This window comes from Acanthisitta chloris, unplaced genomic scaffold (assembly GCF_000695815.1).
Source record: "Acanthisitta chloris isolate BGI_N310 unplaced genomic scaffold, ASM69581v1 scaffold1340, whole genome shotgun sequence".
Taxonomy (NCBI): Eukaryota; Metazoa; Chordata; class Aves; order Passeriformes; family Acanthisittidae; genus Acanthisitta; species Acanthisitta chloris.
Window position 1 is genome coordinate 83,825 of NW_008653277.1, and position 15,670 is coordinate 99,494.

At 38.9% G+C, this 15,670-nt stretch overlaps 1 protein-coding gene across 1 annotated transcript in view; it reads left to right on the forward strand.

Annotated features, from left to right (window-relative positions):
• The window catches only part of KIF16B (kinesin family member 16B), a 121,977-nt gene that overhangs the window by 71,242 nt on the left and 35,065 nt on the right, over positions 1-15,670 (forward strand). Inside the window, exons 23-24 of the mRNA XM_009080250.1 lie at positions 5,341-5,463; positions 11,458-11,547. Of these exons, the coding sequence (XP_009078498.1) occupies positions 5,341-5,463; positions 11,458-11,547 (213 nt within the window). The remainder of the gene's footprint in view (positions 1-5,340; positions 5,464-11,457; positions 11,548-15,670) is intronic.

Below are 15,670 nucleotides of genomic sequence, written 5' to 3' on the forward strand. Positions count from 1 at the left end.
TTTACAAAGTCCTGACTTTAATAGTGCGGCTTATTCGCTCCACAAGGTTGAAAATTTCAATCATTTTGACGACAAAATAATTACTTCTCCAGATTGTGACAGCTCAAGAACTGAATCTGATTTTTCCTGCTTGAAACAGCTGTCTCCTGGAGGATCCTTAATGGGTGCTAATGAGCAGACTGGCTTTAACACTGCATCATGCTTTCCCTTTTCTCAGTCTAATGTGCATTCTGAAACAAAAACTTATAAAGAAAACAGCCTGTTAAACACAGTGCACCCGATAATCGAAGACCAGTCTAGTAATTCTCAGCTTCCAGCACACAAAGCCTCTGATTTGATTTCTTTTAAGTCAATAACTTCTTGTTTTGATGCAAGACCAGAACACACGTCCAGCTTGGGATATCTTTTCAGTAAGCTTTCCTGCCTTTACAAGGATACCAGTAGTCAGCTACTCAACAGTACAGCAGTTTCTAAACAAATCAAGGAGTTGGGAAGTTTGTGTGACAGAAGTGAGAGATGTGCACAAGCCATATCATTAATAAAAAATCTGCCATTGGTAAGAAACTTGCAAGTAAATGTGTTCTTCAAGTCAGATGTGAATCAAAACATGTCCCACACAAGTGATGACACCAAAGCTCATACTGAAAATGTCACTCAGCCTGAATCCCCTGTGCAAGGGGCTATCACAATGCATGTAAGCACAGAGATCTCTGATGCCTGTGCAGGAAAGCCCTCTGAAGGATTTGCATGCTGGTGTAAAAATGAAGAGCTGGAAAACACTTTTGTGTTAACACAGAACTTTGTGCATTTTCCTGGTGCCTTTTTGAAGCTTCAGGTCTGTTCTCTGGAAGAAGTACTGGAATTTTTGACCTATGCTTTACCTCAAATTTCTATTAGGATGGAAGAGTTGAAAGGCATCTATTGGCTCGCTGTTGGCAATTGCAAAAAGCCCAATCCAGCACCTGCTTGCTTGCTTTTGTTCAGCTCTGTTCTGTATGTTGTTGTTTTGTCAGACGAACAAGACAGCTGCCAGAGTTCCTTGGAAGTGTTTCATGAGGTTCCTATCAGCACTATAAAGGAGATTCAAGTTGGCTTTGCTGGACAGAATATTACTCTTCTGTGTTCTGCTGAAGATAGTTTACTTACAATATTTACCTATAACAAACACTTCACTCAAAGAATTTGCCACGACATCATGAGCATTTTGATTTCTACAGGAGATGATGATTTAAATCACCAGCTCTTGAAAGGTGATTTGATGCAGCTTTCACTTGACTGGACGTCAGATGTAAACGACTTAGTTTTTTCAAACGGTGTACGGTTGTCCTGTAAATTTCAAACTGAATTAGCTGATCTGGTTTACTTACTCCATGAAAATATGGGAGGCATTAAACCTTCATTAGGTGACATTCATGTGCTGCTGTATACCTCAGTGAAAGTAGACTGTGCTATGCAGACGGTGTATAGAAGTCTTGTTCTTACAACTACTCATATAGGTCTCTTAAACATTAATAGTGTCTTGTATCCTGCACCTAACGTTCTGGGTGCTTCATGCCAGCAATCACAATTTGACAGCCTTCAGTTGTACAGTTTGAATGATATCCGATGTGCAGTTTTGCCAGACAAAGAGAATTGCACAAAAATTGAGCTTGTGTTTTCTAGAAGGAGCAAGGTTGGATCTGATTCAGGAATTCGTTCTTCTGAATACTGTGAAAAAGAAATAAATACTCAACTGACAGTTATCCCATCAGTTCTTCAAAGCAGTTTGCATATCCCTTCGGAAATCTGGAAATTAACATTCAGTTCAAGTGAAGAAGCCATTTGGCTAATTATGCATCTGACTAGGTGTTGAAATCCAAATACGTTTAGATACATTCAAAATAAGAGGCTAATGAATATTGATAAAATCCTTTTTCCCCCCTCTTTTTTTAATCAATAGACAAAAAGGACCTGTGAGCCTCTAAGACTGTGTACACACATCTTTGCAATAATAATTATTACTTGAGTGCTTGCTTTTGCAGGTCTCTGATACGCTGTACATATATTTCCTTTGGAAAGTGAGGAAATTAAATGTTTCTATGTTATGTGGTAGATGGATGAAAACTATAATTACAGCTCTGTCTTCTGATTTCCATTTTGGCTGTGTTGTCTGGCTCTTTCCATCTACTTTCTGTCTTCATTAATGTCTTCTTCATTCCTCCTTGATGGCCTTTTCCCTAATCTTTCTGAGTACCTGTGTTTTTCATGCTCCTCATTTATTGCACACTCTTGATCACAGTATTTCAAAACATCTGCAGATTTTCTTTATCGTGTATTCACTGTGTGCTCTTAATACTATGGATATTTACAGGTTTTATAATTTGATTTTGGGAAAAATAGCACTGACAATTCTCTGCCTCAGATTTTTGCATTTAAGGTTCATTGTACTTTCACATCAAAGTTTGTCACGAGTGCAAAAGGAGTTGTGTTTCAAATAGCATTTCAACCTTTAGTCATGCTGCTATACCTGTGGCAAGACAAATGTTTTGGGGTCTATCATCTGTGTACATGTTTCTCAGGCTGTAACTGGATAGTTAGCAACTGGGGATACTGCCTGACAGATGGAGTGAGTTGAAGTGTAGAGTTCTATCCATGTAATGTGCTTGGCCTTACTTTCACCTTTTTTCTGCCTGTTTACTAATGGGTTTGTTGATGTTGTGAGATTGCATCTTTTACAGTAGTTTTAATACTTTCTACCGAGAAAGAATGAAACTATCCATTAGTCGAGGCTTGGCTCTAACTTAGTACAAGGTTATTCTTTACCTGTTACCCCATCAGATGTTCAAATTATAAATAAGCTGTTGTCCCCTATCTTTTGTTTTTCCCTTGTAAAGGGAGCTGAATACCTTTTGAATCCTGTTGCTTGAATGTGCCATCTGCCTCATGTGAGGAAGATGGTTCTTGGCAGAAAAAGCAGTGGTATCTAATCTGAAATTCTAAATTCTGTAAGCATATTGCCAGTAGAGGTGCAATCTTCTACTAGACAGAGTTAGACTTCAATCTCTGCTAGTATAAGAACATTTCCCATTTGTTTTTACCATATGTTAAGACATGATAACGTAACTCACATGAGATTTAAAAAGAAATAACTTGCATTGAATGAGGAAGTTATGTCTGGAGGGATGAGCAATGGTTTGGATAGAGAATTATGGTGGGGGTTTTTCATTACAAAACTTTCTACTTCTTTAAGGAAGTCCAAAGATGACCAAAATGTGCCATGCTATTTTGAGGTATGGTTTTTATTTTTAAAAAAGTGTGCACAAATATCTCACAGAACATGGAGCAGACACAGTAGCTGTGAGTTATGAGTGTAACTATGTGTCAGTCTACTTCAGGAGTGGTTTTTTCCCTCCTTGCCATCACCAAGGCCTTGCCCAAAGTTGATGCTGAATGTTACTTTCTGGAAAGAACTGTCTTTGTCAAGGCTGTTAAATCAAACAATTTCTGCAACCAATTTCTTTTCAAATTATACCCCAAAGTTAAATGTTTGTGGATGCTGTGTTTCCCAATAACATGTTTTTCCTCTTTTGTGTTGGTTTTAAAATCTAACTGAATAAATATTCTGCACTTTTATGAGAAAGAACAGCTTCATAGCAATATCTTTTATTCTACTGTAAATTAAACATAACACCGTGATCAATATTTATGATTATCAAAGCATTATTCAATGTATTAGGCCGCGGTTTTCACAACACTCTGTTTTCCTCTCTAACTATTAGCTGTTTGTAATGGTTCTCTGAAAATGATTGCCAATAAATTTCAAGTTGACAGAGGTGGCTTTAAGAGTGACTGTATGGCTTTATTGTTGTTTTGAAGAAGATGATATTGTTATCAGGGCAATGAACTCCTTTTTTCCCCCAAGGAAAGAATTGCTTACATTTCTGTGCTCCAGAAATGAGTTTTAGCTGAAAAGCCAGGAACGTGGGGAGTAATGAAAGAAGGGCAAAATGGACAGGAGAGAATATTTGTTGTGAAAACAAAGGTCACTACAAATATTTTACCTTTCAAACATGAACTTTTTAATATATTTTCTTGAAAAAATAAAAAGAAACTGTGGAAAATTCCCTCTAGATAAGTAAAATTCACTTTCTTCATATTTTCTTGTTCACTACTTTTAATACCAATATTAAGGGAAATGACATTGGCATTTATAATTGACTGGTAATGAAATAACTGCCTCCCCTTCTTGAGAGCCATGAGGATTTCAAAAGGCTCTCTGTAACAGGCAGAGGACTGAGGAATGAGTTTCAAACTTTGCTCCAGCTCTACACAGTATCATGTGTGCTGTAAGTCACCAGGAGTTGCTACAAAGAAAAGGAATGTTGAGAATACAGTTACAGATCAAGTGTTGGGTATCAGTGCTGAATACAAATATATAACACGATCATAACTGTAAAGTGATCATTTTTCAGGGTTTTTTGGTTATTGTTTAACTTATATTTGTCACAGAGCTGTCATTTTTTAACGTAAAAGATCATTAAGGTTTTCAGACCAAATATGTTCAATTGAGCAAGTGGAGCACTGCCTAAAAGGCAGTTTCTGTACTTTTTCATTCTAAATGCTTATGCTACTTCTGGGCACAGTCACTGCAAAGCAATAATCTTTGCAGTTGCAAAAATATTTTATTTTTGATGTAACTTAGGAGTTGCAGATTCTATCTGGCTGCTACAGTCGGAGGAATGGGCCTTCATTACAAATAGCTGTTTAGATTATTTTGTCCAGACTGTGCAAATTTTTCACATTGGAGTTTTCTGAAAATTAGATATGATTTAAAGAAAATAATAGGAAACTGTTCTGACAGTGTATGGCTTATTTAATATAAAATGAGTTTGGATTTCCAATGTCTGCGAGCTTTCTGCATTGCCTAGACCCTTGCAGCTTTGCATGATAGTGTAAACAGGTTTGTTATATAAAGAAAAAGACATATAAAAACTATGATTGACTGTGTAGGCTTGATTAATATCCTTCTTTTTTTAAAAAAAGGTTAATACAAAGTCTTTTGCTTTCCCTTGTTTTTTTATATCTAAGCTGAAAATGGCTTTTTAAAGAAAGAAATATTTTTGAGTACACCTTAATTTTTCTATGCATTAAAAAATGCTAGGGCTTGCTTATAAAGGGAGTTCTACCTTGTTTTCAAACAATTCCTTCATTTTGGAAACAATGCCTGCCTCCTCCATGCTCTCTTTCCTTGTTCTTCTGGCCAAGAACACTTTCTCCTTTTTAGTGAAGTTCTTTTCTTTTTTTCCTTATGTAGTGATTTTGGTTTTCCTTTGTTCTCCCTATTTGGTATGCACATGAAAGCGGATGGTCTGTCGTTCACTGGGAGCAAATCCAGACGACCTGAAGGACCCAATTAAAATTAGTATTCCACGGTATGTCCTGTGTGGGCAGGGAAAGGATGAACACTATGAGTTTGAAATAAAGGTAAGTTCTTTTCAGTTGCTTTTCTTTAATGTTTTTGTTCCACTAAATGCAATTTTGGGTTCTCTTTCTGTTGTTTGAGTGGCCTCAGCACTGTTAAATAAGAGAGGTTGTGAGAAAGACATGTACAATACAGGACACTATAAGGGCAGGTATTTTCCAAGTGGATTGATTGTACAGGGGAGGTTGGTGGCTAAACTCTTGGGATGAGCAATTCCAGGGCCAATGTCAATTCAATTCAAAGTGTTGCAGAGATGAGGAGCAAATGCATATTGGTTGTAGGGAGCCCTCTTACTGAGATGCAAGTGTCAGGTATAGGAAGGGATTAGGCTTGAAACATTTACCTGTAATAATGAAAGCATAATTAAACTATTTTGCACATAGGCACAACAAAGGCAGGATTCCTTTCAGGCTCTCTATATTGTTCTGATCTTCCCACTCTGCACTTCCAAGGTGTCACTTCTCCAAACTGTTATCTCCTTCCCCTCCAATTCTAGTGGCTTTCTCAGTGATCTTCTGTGTAGAAATGCTGGGGAAAAATGCATATTCATTTTGTTTCCTCTGGTACTCAGCCAGTGTTTTTTCAAAGCAAGATGTAAAGTCTAATTGGAAATGTGCCCTCAGTGTGTGTGGACATGTAGCATAACTGATGTACATGGCATCAGAGACAGAATTGGCAGAACCTTCACTGAATGTACTGCCAGATGCTTCATTAGCTGGTGTGAGGTGGAGGAGTGACCTGCCTCACACTGTGAAGGACCATTTTTGAACTGTGCTCACTTTCTCCTTTACAAAGGGGGTTTTTTTAAGATGGGCAATCTTAGCTCTGTTTTTGCTAATCAAATTTTCATCTTAAAACATATCACACAATTTGTGGGTGGAATATCTCCTTTTGACTGTTGAACTTTGATTTTCCTGAGCCAGAGGGAGACTGAGAGACAAGTGAGTGTGCATGAAACTTCCCCAAAGACTGTTCTGTTCAACAACTATTTTGAGCACATGGGATTTACTAGACTAGGTAACAGTTAGTGAAGATAGATAAAGTAAAAAATTATCTCTTCTTAGTAAGATGGTGAATTTCTTTTCCGGGTATTCTCCCTTCATCCATAAAATCCATGTAAGCATCTACAAGATCTTAGGATGAAGGAGCAGTTGAAAGAGTTGGGAGGCTGGCAGTTTTTGAGATGTTTCCTACAGTAATTTCCTTACATGAATCGACCAGCTGTTCATGCTTTTTCCTTTCCCTCCAGGTCTCTGTATGTCACAGTGGTCTGCTTTTGCTGTGGTCAGACCTTCCACAAACTTCTGTTTTAAACCTTTGCCCTTTGAGCTGCCAGCTCTACTTTGATCTCTATTAATCTGTAATTTTTCTGTAATCTTACTGTAATAAAGTAATGTGATTTTCTTTCTTTCTTTAAAAGTCAGGAGAGTAGGAAAACAGAGCAGAGAGGAGAAAACATGTGCCTCCTTATTTCATCCCTTCCTGATAGGTCAGAATACAATGTCAGCTGTTGAAATGATTCCTCATTTCAGCCTCGGTATCTTGTCCATCTGGGCATGTATGGGAACAGGCTAGCAAGATGCTGTGTCCACTCAGGTTCTTTCACTGGATACAGGTCCTACTTTAAGACGTTGAGTGAGTAACAAGAACCTGTTGAAGATAATTCAAAAGAGAAACAAGCCCATACTTCATTAGAGCTAAGACAGCACCTTCTTCTGCAGCAGGATGTGTCACAGAGCTGTTTGTGCTGGTCTGCTATTAAGTATTCTGTAAGAATTGATGCATTCCAAAAAAAAAGCTTCCATTTGAGTGACAGTTTTATATGTTGTCTTTAAAAACATGATGAAACAGTAATAACTTAATCAGGTCTAAACATATTTATGTCAGAGCCAAATTAGAATGCCAAAGAACTATTCTTGTATTCTCCCCTTCCTTTCATGTTGTTGTGATATGCAGAATATTCAGACAAGGCTGCGCTAGAAACAGCGTGTGGGAAGAGCTTTTGCATCACTAAAACCCTTGGCATCTGTTACAGACAGTGCCTGTGGTTGCAGACGGTACCTATGTATGGCAGAAGGAGCAGCAAGGCAGCAGGGGAGGTGGAACTCCAGCTCATATAAAGGCACAGAGGATCTCTTGAGAGCAGGTGATGGAAGCAAAGCCTGGAATCAAGCACAGCCTGCAGGGATCCTCTGACAAGAGGGAAAGTTGTAGATAAGCCTTCTCATTCTTACTCAGCTTTCCCTCATTGTTCTGAGTTCTCTCTTTTTATTTATCCTGTTTGATATTCTTTCAAAACTGGCTTTTTTTCTTCTATTTCAAAGCCTTTCAGTCATGTCTGATGAGTTCTCTATAGGCAGGTGCACCCCAAAGCAAGTGCTTTACTCCAGGTCCCGTCACACTTCTATTCAGCCAGATGCTGTGGAGAGTCTGCTCAAAAAGTCCATAATTCTAGTCTAAGTTTCTTTCTGAGTTTAGAAAATTATTGCAGCAGCAGCAGTGCTCATTGATACGTAGCTCTTAAAGAAAATGATGCATGGCCCATAACTACCTAAATTAGTTAAAAGTCCAGTATTCCATCAGCCTGATCAGATCAATACCCTTAAAAATAAATAAAACAAGGTTATAAGAAATTTTCAGTTAGCTTTTAGATTTTCTGGTGCTGTATTCATAGGCATTGTGAGGAAGAGTTTGATCGAGGCTGTTCGGAGAAATATTTTCACAATGATGTAGAGAGTTTAACCAGCCCAGAAAAGCAAGGTGGGCATTTTCTGTTCTTTCTAATTGCTTTCAGAATCAGATGGAATATTTCTTTTTCTCCCCCACCATGGTTTTACTTCTATTTCTATGGGGCTGAAAGAGAACAAGTTCTGTGATGTGCTTTACAGGGGAATGAATTGAAAATGCCTCTTAGGTTATATTCTGTCAGTCATCATGAGGAAAAAAGATAAGGAGGCAGGACTGTAATATCTCCTTTCAAATTTATAGTTTTTATGGAGGAAACAGTGCCCTTGAATGAAAGAACAAAGCAACCCACAATTTTGAGGCAAGTCTAGGATTGCAGCAGTGCCTCAATAAGAATATTCAAAAAATCTGTCTTTCAGATTTACTCCTATATGACTTTTGTTATTAAGAAAATAGTTTTTACTTGTATTAGTGAATTACATAAAAAGTAAAGGGCTTTTCAAAATTGCTGTACTTGTTATTGTTCAAAAGTTCTTCATATGTCCCTATCCCATACCTGCAGAGTGTGTGGTCTGTCATACACTTCTTTTAAATGGAGGAAAAGAATCCAAGCCCAAACTGTTTGGATCAGCTCTAGGAGTGAAACACTCTGTTCTAGAATTGCTATTGCTATGCCAGGTGTGCTGTAATTCTCTTTATATGAGCAGAGTGTGAATCTGTCAGTCCTAATAACATTATTGCTGTGCCCTGGGGACCGGTTAAGATTTTGTTTAGCTTTGAAATTCATTTTTCAATAATATTAGCTGTAAAAACAATAAAAATTTGCAATTACTTGCTAGTCTCATTACAAGAATTAGGAAAGTAAACAAAGGAGACTAAACAAAGAGGACGGCAAGGATCAGGTCACCAGAAGCCACCAGAGAAGACTCTAGAGAAAATCCTTCAGTTTTTAGGCAGCATAGATACATGGCTTTGCTGTTTTCCTTCCTGTCCATCTCTAACAAGTTGATAAACTTGGTAGAAGAAAGCTAATAAATAATTGGCTGCAGGCACTTTGATTTGGGTGAGTTTGGTGCCACCCTATCACCTAGACAGGTGTCAGATGCACAGCAAACAGCACAGACAAGCTGACATGCATGCTCTTCCCCAGGCTATGTAGCTGGAAGAGTCCTGGATGCTTTGTGCTAGGTTGCTTCTCCTTCTGTGAAAACTCTAGGGGAAAAAAGAGGTCACTTTTGAATGAAGAGCGTATATAAATGAAATTATCACAGCAAAATTTCACAACTCTAAAATATTAAAAGACAGAACTAAAGCAAAAAGAATGCAGTAATGAGTAGCATCTTTGTTTTATGATTATCCATTATACTTGAACATTGTTTACTTAAACATTGAAATCACACAGTCCTTTAATTATTCAGAACAAACTGGTTATTTGGTTAGTTGAGGTCATTATAACACGCATATTCCTGAATAGATATTGTTTTAGATAAACCTACATATGCATGTTAAATTCATTCACTTGAGCTGTGAAGTTTGAGACACTGTTAACAATATATTGAAGGAATATAGTCCATCATGCAGGTGTCCTAGAATCATAGAATCATTAAGATTGATGAAGACCTTAAGATCATCAAGTCCAACTGTCAACCCAGCACCAGCACCATGTTCTCCATTAACCCATGTCCTCAAGTGCCATATCCACATTTGTTTTCTGAAGACTTCCAGGGATGGTGACTCCTAGTAGCAGTCAAGCTTATTGGTGACACAAGAGACAAATTTTTTAAGAAATAATGAGTTTTCATTGTGGAGATGTGCTAGAAGAACCTGTGTTGTAATGTTTGTGAAAAATTTTGAGAAGGCCAGTTTCGTTTGATCACATCTTTTAGTTAAAAATTGAGGTAAAACTAGAGAGGGGGAAACCCAAACCTGATTCCTGATGTCTTAAGGCACACAGTAATTTCTGGTTTCCAAAACACTTCCCCAAGCTTCCCTATTCTGTATACAGCAGCAAAGGCAGCAGGGGTGAAGAAGGGTGGACCAGAAATGAGTTTGCTGCAAGCATGGTTTAGCAGCTGTTGTCAACAGTGCTTGGATGCTAGTTTCCTCTGGCTTTGTTGCTCTGACTTGTTTTTCTCCTATTCAGTTATCAAGCTCCATTGCAACTTTCTTTACCTCCATAACTTTTTTATATGCTCAGTAGTGAGGGATTTACTTGTTAATTTTAGGAGTCACTTAAAGATTAAAAAGTCTGTGTCTTTGTGAAACATGTTTTAAGAAAATGCTTACTTTTTATCTTCATGCATAAAGTCACAGCTAGACAGTGGTAATACCACATATTAGACCTGTTCAGTTAAAAAAGCAACAGTATTTTCAGGTTTAAGCAGTGCCAGTTGACTTTCTTCAGCTCTACTAGTCAGTGTAGAACAATGCTCTCTCTCCCTACAGCTTGGCTTCTTGGTAGCCTTGGGTCACCAGAACTACAGAACTATTTTATTATGAAATTGAAGGCTCTAGTCACAGCACTTTCATGACCCAGCTAGATGTGTCTTTCATTTCACCTAATTTCAGACAGTAAATTTTTTTTTCCTGAAAATTTTGTTGGTATCAGTTTCAATGAGGATTTTGTGAATAACTGATAGTAAGGTTGGTTTGCCCTCCCCCTTTATCCCTGTTGCTATGCACTTTTCACAGGAGTAATTAAGTTGATTTTAAATAAAATATCTGTATAAATGGGATGTTCATCACCATATTGTTGACACAGACCAAGAATGTTTTAAAGGAATATCTTCTACTGAAAGCTGGCAGGTATATATACTCTATGAACTGAAATCCCATTCTATGTGGTAATGAACTCTGTGTCCAAGAAATGTTTATTTATTAATTGTGTGTATCTATGTATATGAGAATACACATTTCTGTGCATATATAGAGAGGCTACACTACACTTGTGCTGGATATTATTCATTCATTAATGGAACACCCACTGATTGAAATGCGGAGAGCTGCATAGCTGCACCAAGAAGTGATTGGAGATTTGGGATATTTTAATGTGTTTACAGCCTTGTCAAACCACTCCAGAATAAGGAATAAATGTGTTCGGGGTTTTTTTTTTTTTTGCTTTGCAATCAGTGCTCCTTATTAAATACACTTCTGTCACTGTAATGAAAGAAAAATTAAGTAAACTTATAAAAGCTTATGGATTTAAGACAACTAGGAATTGCCTGTTTTAATCTTAGAGTCTTGTGTACTGCATGGTTTTTAGTGTTGTGTGGATTTACTTCTGTTTCTTCTTTTTATATTGTCTGCTATAGATAACAGTCCTGGATGAGACATGGACAGTATTCCGGCGGTACAGTCGGTTTCGAGAAATGCATAAAACTTTAAAACTGAAGTACCCAGAGGTAAGTGTTACTAAAAGTTTTTTTGCAGAAATGGGTGGAGGTAGACACTTAAAAATAAGGTTTTTGAGAGATGTTTAGTCAAAAAGGGAGGTGATTTGAGACAGCCAGCATAGCTCCACCAAGGCAATTCCTGTTTGACCAACCTAGCGACCTCCTATGATGGAGTAACTACATCAGTGAACAAGGGAAGGGCTACAGATGTCATCTGCTTAAACTTCTGTAAGGCCTTTGATATGCTCCCCACAACACCCTTTTCTCTGATGTGGAGAAAGAGAGATTTGATGGGTAGACTGGTGGATGAGGAATTGCTTGGATGGTCACTTCCGGAGGATGGGGGTCAACAGCTCAAAGTCCGGGTGGACATCAGTGACAAGTGGTGTTCCTTAGGGGTCTGTACTCGGACCAGTGCTGTTAAATATCGTCATCAGTGACACAGTGGGATTGAGTGCACCCTCGGCAAGTTTGCAGATGACACCAGGCTGAGTGGTGTGGTTGACAGGCCTGAGAGGCAGGATGCCATCCCAATGGACCTGGATGAACTCAAGAAGTGGGCCTGTGTGAACCTCATGAGATTCAACAAGGTCAAGTACAGGGTGCTGCACCTAGGTCAGGGCAGCCCTTTGTATCAGTATGTGCTGGGGGATGAACAGGTTGAGAGTAGCCCAGCCGAGAAGGATTTGGAGGTGCTGGTGAATGAGAGGCTTGGCATGACCTGGTAATGTGAACTTGCAGCCCAGAAAGCCAACCATGTCCTGGGCTGCATCAAAAGAGGAGTGGCCAGCAGGTTGAGTGAGATGATTCTCCCCCTCTCTTCTGCTCTGGTGAGACCTCACCACCCAGCACCGGAGTTCTCAGCACAGGAATGATGTGGACCTGTTGGAGCAGGACTTTTAGTTGATCAGAGGGCTGGAACACCTCTGCTATGGAGACAGGCTGCAAGAGCTGAAGTTGTTCAGCCTGGAAAAGAGAAGGCTCCAGGGAGTCCTCATTGCAGCCTTTCACAGTACTTGAATGGGGCTGATAAGAAAGATGGAAATAGATTTTGCATCAGGGCTGCGAGGACAAGAGGTAATGGTTTTAAACTTAAAGAAGGTAGATTGAGAATAGGTATATGGAAGAAATTTTTTACAATGAGGGTAGTGAAACAGTGGCACGTTGCCCAGAGAGGTGGCGGATGCCCCATCCCTGGATGCATTCAAGATCAGGTTGGATGGGGCTCTGAGCAACTTGATCTAGTTGAAGATGTCCCTGATTATTGCAGGGGAGTTGGACTAGATGGCCTTTAAAGGTCCCTTCCAACCCAAACAATTCTATGATTCCTCTCAGATGTATGCTTCCAGTAAGACTGACAAGCCCTTCAGCAGTTTAAAGCTCTAAGGCTGCTCTATACAGGATGGATGTTGCAGTGAAACTGTGACTCTGTGTGTTGCCTCTGGCCATTAATTCCCTTTACTGCTGACTGGCGTCGTTCCCTGGAGGTTGCTGTTTTGTTCATTGCAAGATACTTGCAGTCAGATCATGTCATCCTGACAACTTCTCATTTAAAAGAAGAGCGTTCCTCCGCAGATACCCTTTTGTAATAGTGGCTTCCAGGTTTCTGCAAAATGAAAAATTGATCTTTCTGACCACCTTGGAGACTCTGGGCATTCAGGATGAGGAGCTGTGCCTGACAGAGCTTTAGTTCATTGGAGTGAGCATTTGTAGAATTACAGTTCTCAGTTTCCACAGCCAAATTTTAATTATTAACATTTTGCTTCCTTTCTACTTGTTCCCTTGGATATTAGAAGAAATAAATCATTCAAGCAATGAAAGTGATCCTGATTTGAGAGTTAGCACTAGTAAAGAAGCCTGGACCATATATGCATGGGCAGTATATAAAAAAACATGAATATGTTCAAGAAAGAGAGACATGTAATAGTGAGCAGATGCTTTCTTGCTCTTCATTAACTTATGCTTTAAGCTAAAAATGAATTGGATCGACCTTGAGTCTGGGATTTAAGATTATTCCCACTACAAAACAATACGAAAACCAGAAATGGAAGCTCCTGTGCACCAAGTATCTAAGGAAAAGTTAACAGAAAAAGAAAAAAGAGAGGCAAAGAAAATTTTTTGTCTTATTGACAGAAAATATTTAAGGTAAAATTGAGTTTCAAACGGGAAATTGGAATGTTCTATTTCCACAAATGCTGTAAAAAATATTACATGTGATCTTCAGTATCGTATTTTTGATTTTAATGTAATTCTGATTCCAGTAGAATGTTATAGTCTGTCAACAAGAATATCCTAATTGCATCTAACTCTTGAAAAAACAGCCAGGCAGTCATTCAGTTGACATGGAAAAGGGTTACCTGAATCCCTTTGCAGACTGATTTTCCCCATTTAGGAAAATGTGTTTGAGGAGTCTTCTTCAGTCTGTTATCAGTCCTGACAATACATTGAGGAACAACTGAATTCAGCTTTTACAGTTGTGTCAGAGGGAAATCAACTTCTTTCTTGTATGTAGTAATTGTATTCAGGAGGAATCTGATGTTCTTAAAAGCCACTATTAAAATGTCCTGTGTGTTATAGCATGTTGATGTTACCTTTTTGAATCAAGTATTTGCGATCGAGTGTTCAAATTCAGGATTTTTGGCGTTACAGGAGCGAGTGGTTGTGGGGGTTTATTATATATTTGTTTATTTTGAAGAACCATGAGAACATGAGTGGTATTAATAGGTCAAAATGAAGTCCAGCATCCAAGAGTGTACAACTGAGGAAAATATTCCAGTCTAGAACACAGGTGCATAGTTTCCTTTATCTTGCAGTCTTTCCAGGTGAAGTTGTTTTTGTCATCATTAACAGTTCATAGTAAATATTTTTCCTGTGGATTTTATCTATATTTTTCATTCTCTATACCACTCAATTTATAGGTATCTTATAGAGGCAGTTTTCTTTTACTCCCTTTTTTTGCTTGTTTTGTAGTGTCTTCTCTCTGTGGTCGTGCTTGTAAGGTCAATATATTCACTAGTTTAATGTGCCAGTTTGTTTTTTATTGACATTTCTGTGTTGCTATATGTCTGTGTCTTAAGTAAGTTTATCGAGACTCACATTTAGTACATTAATGGAATGATTGGTTTAATTATGTAGATGAATAAATATTGTGTCATAGTATGTTTTATTAAGCTATCTGTTCCCTTCTTGACAATTTTTCTAAGACGGGGCAGATACCAACATACCAAGTCTTGCAAGTTTGACAGTAGTATCATTTCCCAGCCCTTATTGAGCCTCTACTTCACAACAACCTTCAAAAAATTGTCAGTGAGGTTCAAGGATGTGCCAGTATGTGCCCTGGCAGCCACAGGCCCAACCACATCCTGGCGTGCATCAAGCACAGCATTGCCAGCCAGTCCAGTGAGGTGATTGTCCTGCTCTCTTCTGCACTGCTGTGGCCTCATCTTGAGTCTTGTGTGCAGTTTTGGGCACCATGATATCAAAAGATATGCAGCTATTAGAGAGCATCCAAAGGAGGACTATGAGGATGGTGGAGGGCCTTGAGGGGAAGCCATATGAGGAGCAGCTGAGGTCACTTGTTCCTTCAGCCTGGAGAAGAGGAGTCTGAGGGGAGACCTTATAGCAATCTACTTCCTCACAAGGGGAAGTGGAGGACAGCACTAATCTCTTCTCTCAGGTGACCAGTGGCAAGACCCAATGGCATGACATGAAGCTGTGTCTGAGGAGGTTTAGGTTAGATATTAGGTTCTTCCCCCAGGGGGTGATTGGGCACTGGAACAGGCTCCCCAGGGAAGTGGATGCAGCACCAAGCCTGACAGAGTTCAAGAAACTTTTGGACAACACTCTCAGACACGTGGTGTGATTCTTGGGGCTGTCCTGTGCAGGGCCAGGAGTTAGACTTTGATGTTCCTTAAGGGTCCCTTCCAATATTCCACAGAATATGCCTTGGGATATTCTGTGATTCTATGATCTTTGCTAAGTACCAAGCATGCTAAAGCATGGGAGAAGCAAGATAAGTAAGTGATCATCTCAACTACTGCTTTTAGACAGGTACTGTCACTTAAGTATCTGTTTTGGAAACCCTTTCAGCACTGATGATGTCTTCTCTGTTTCACATAGTACAGGCTGTTGT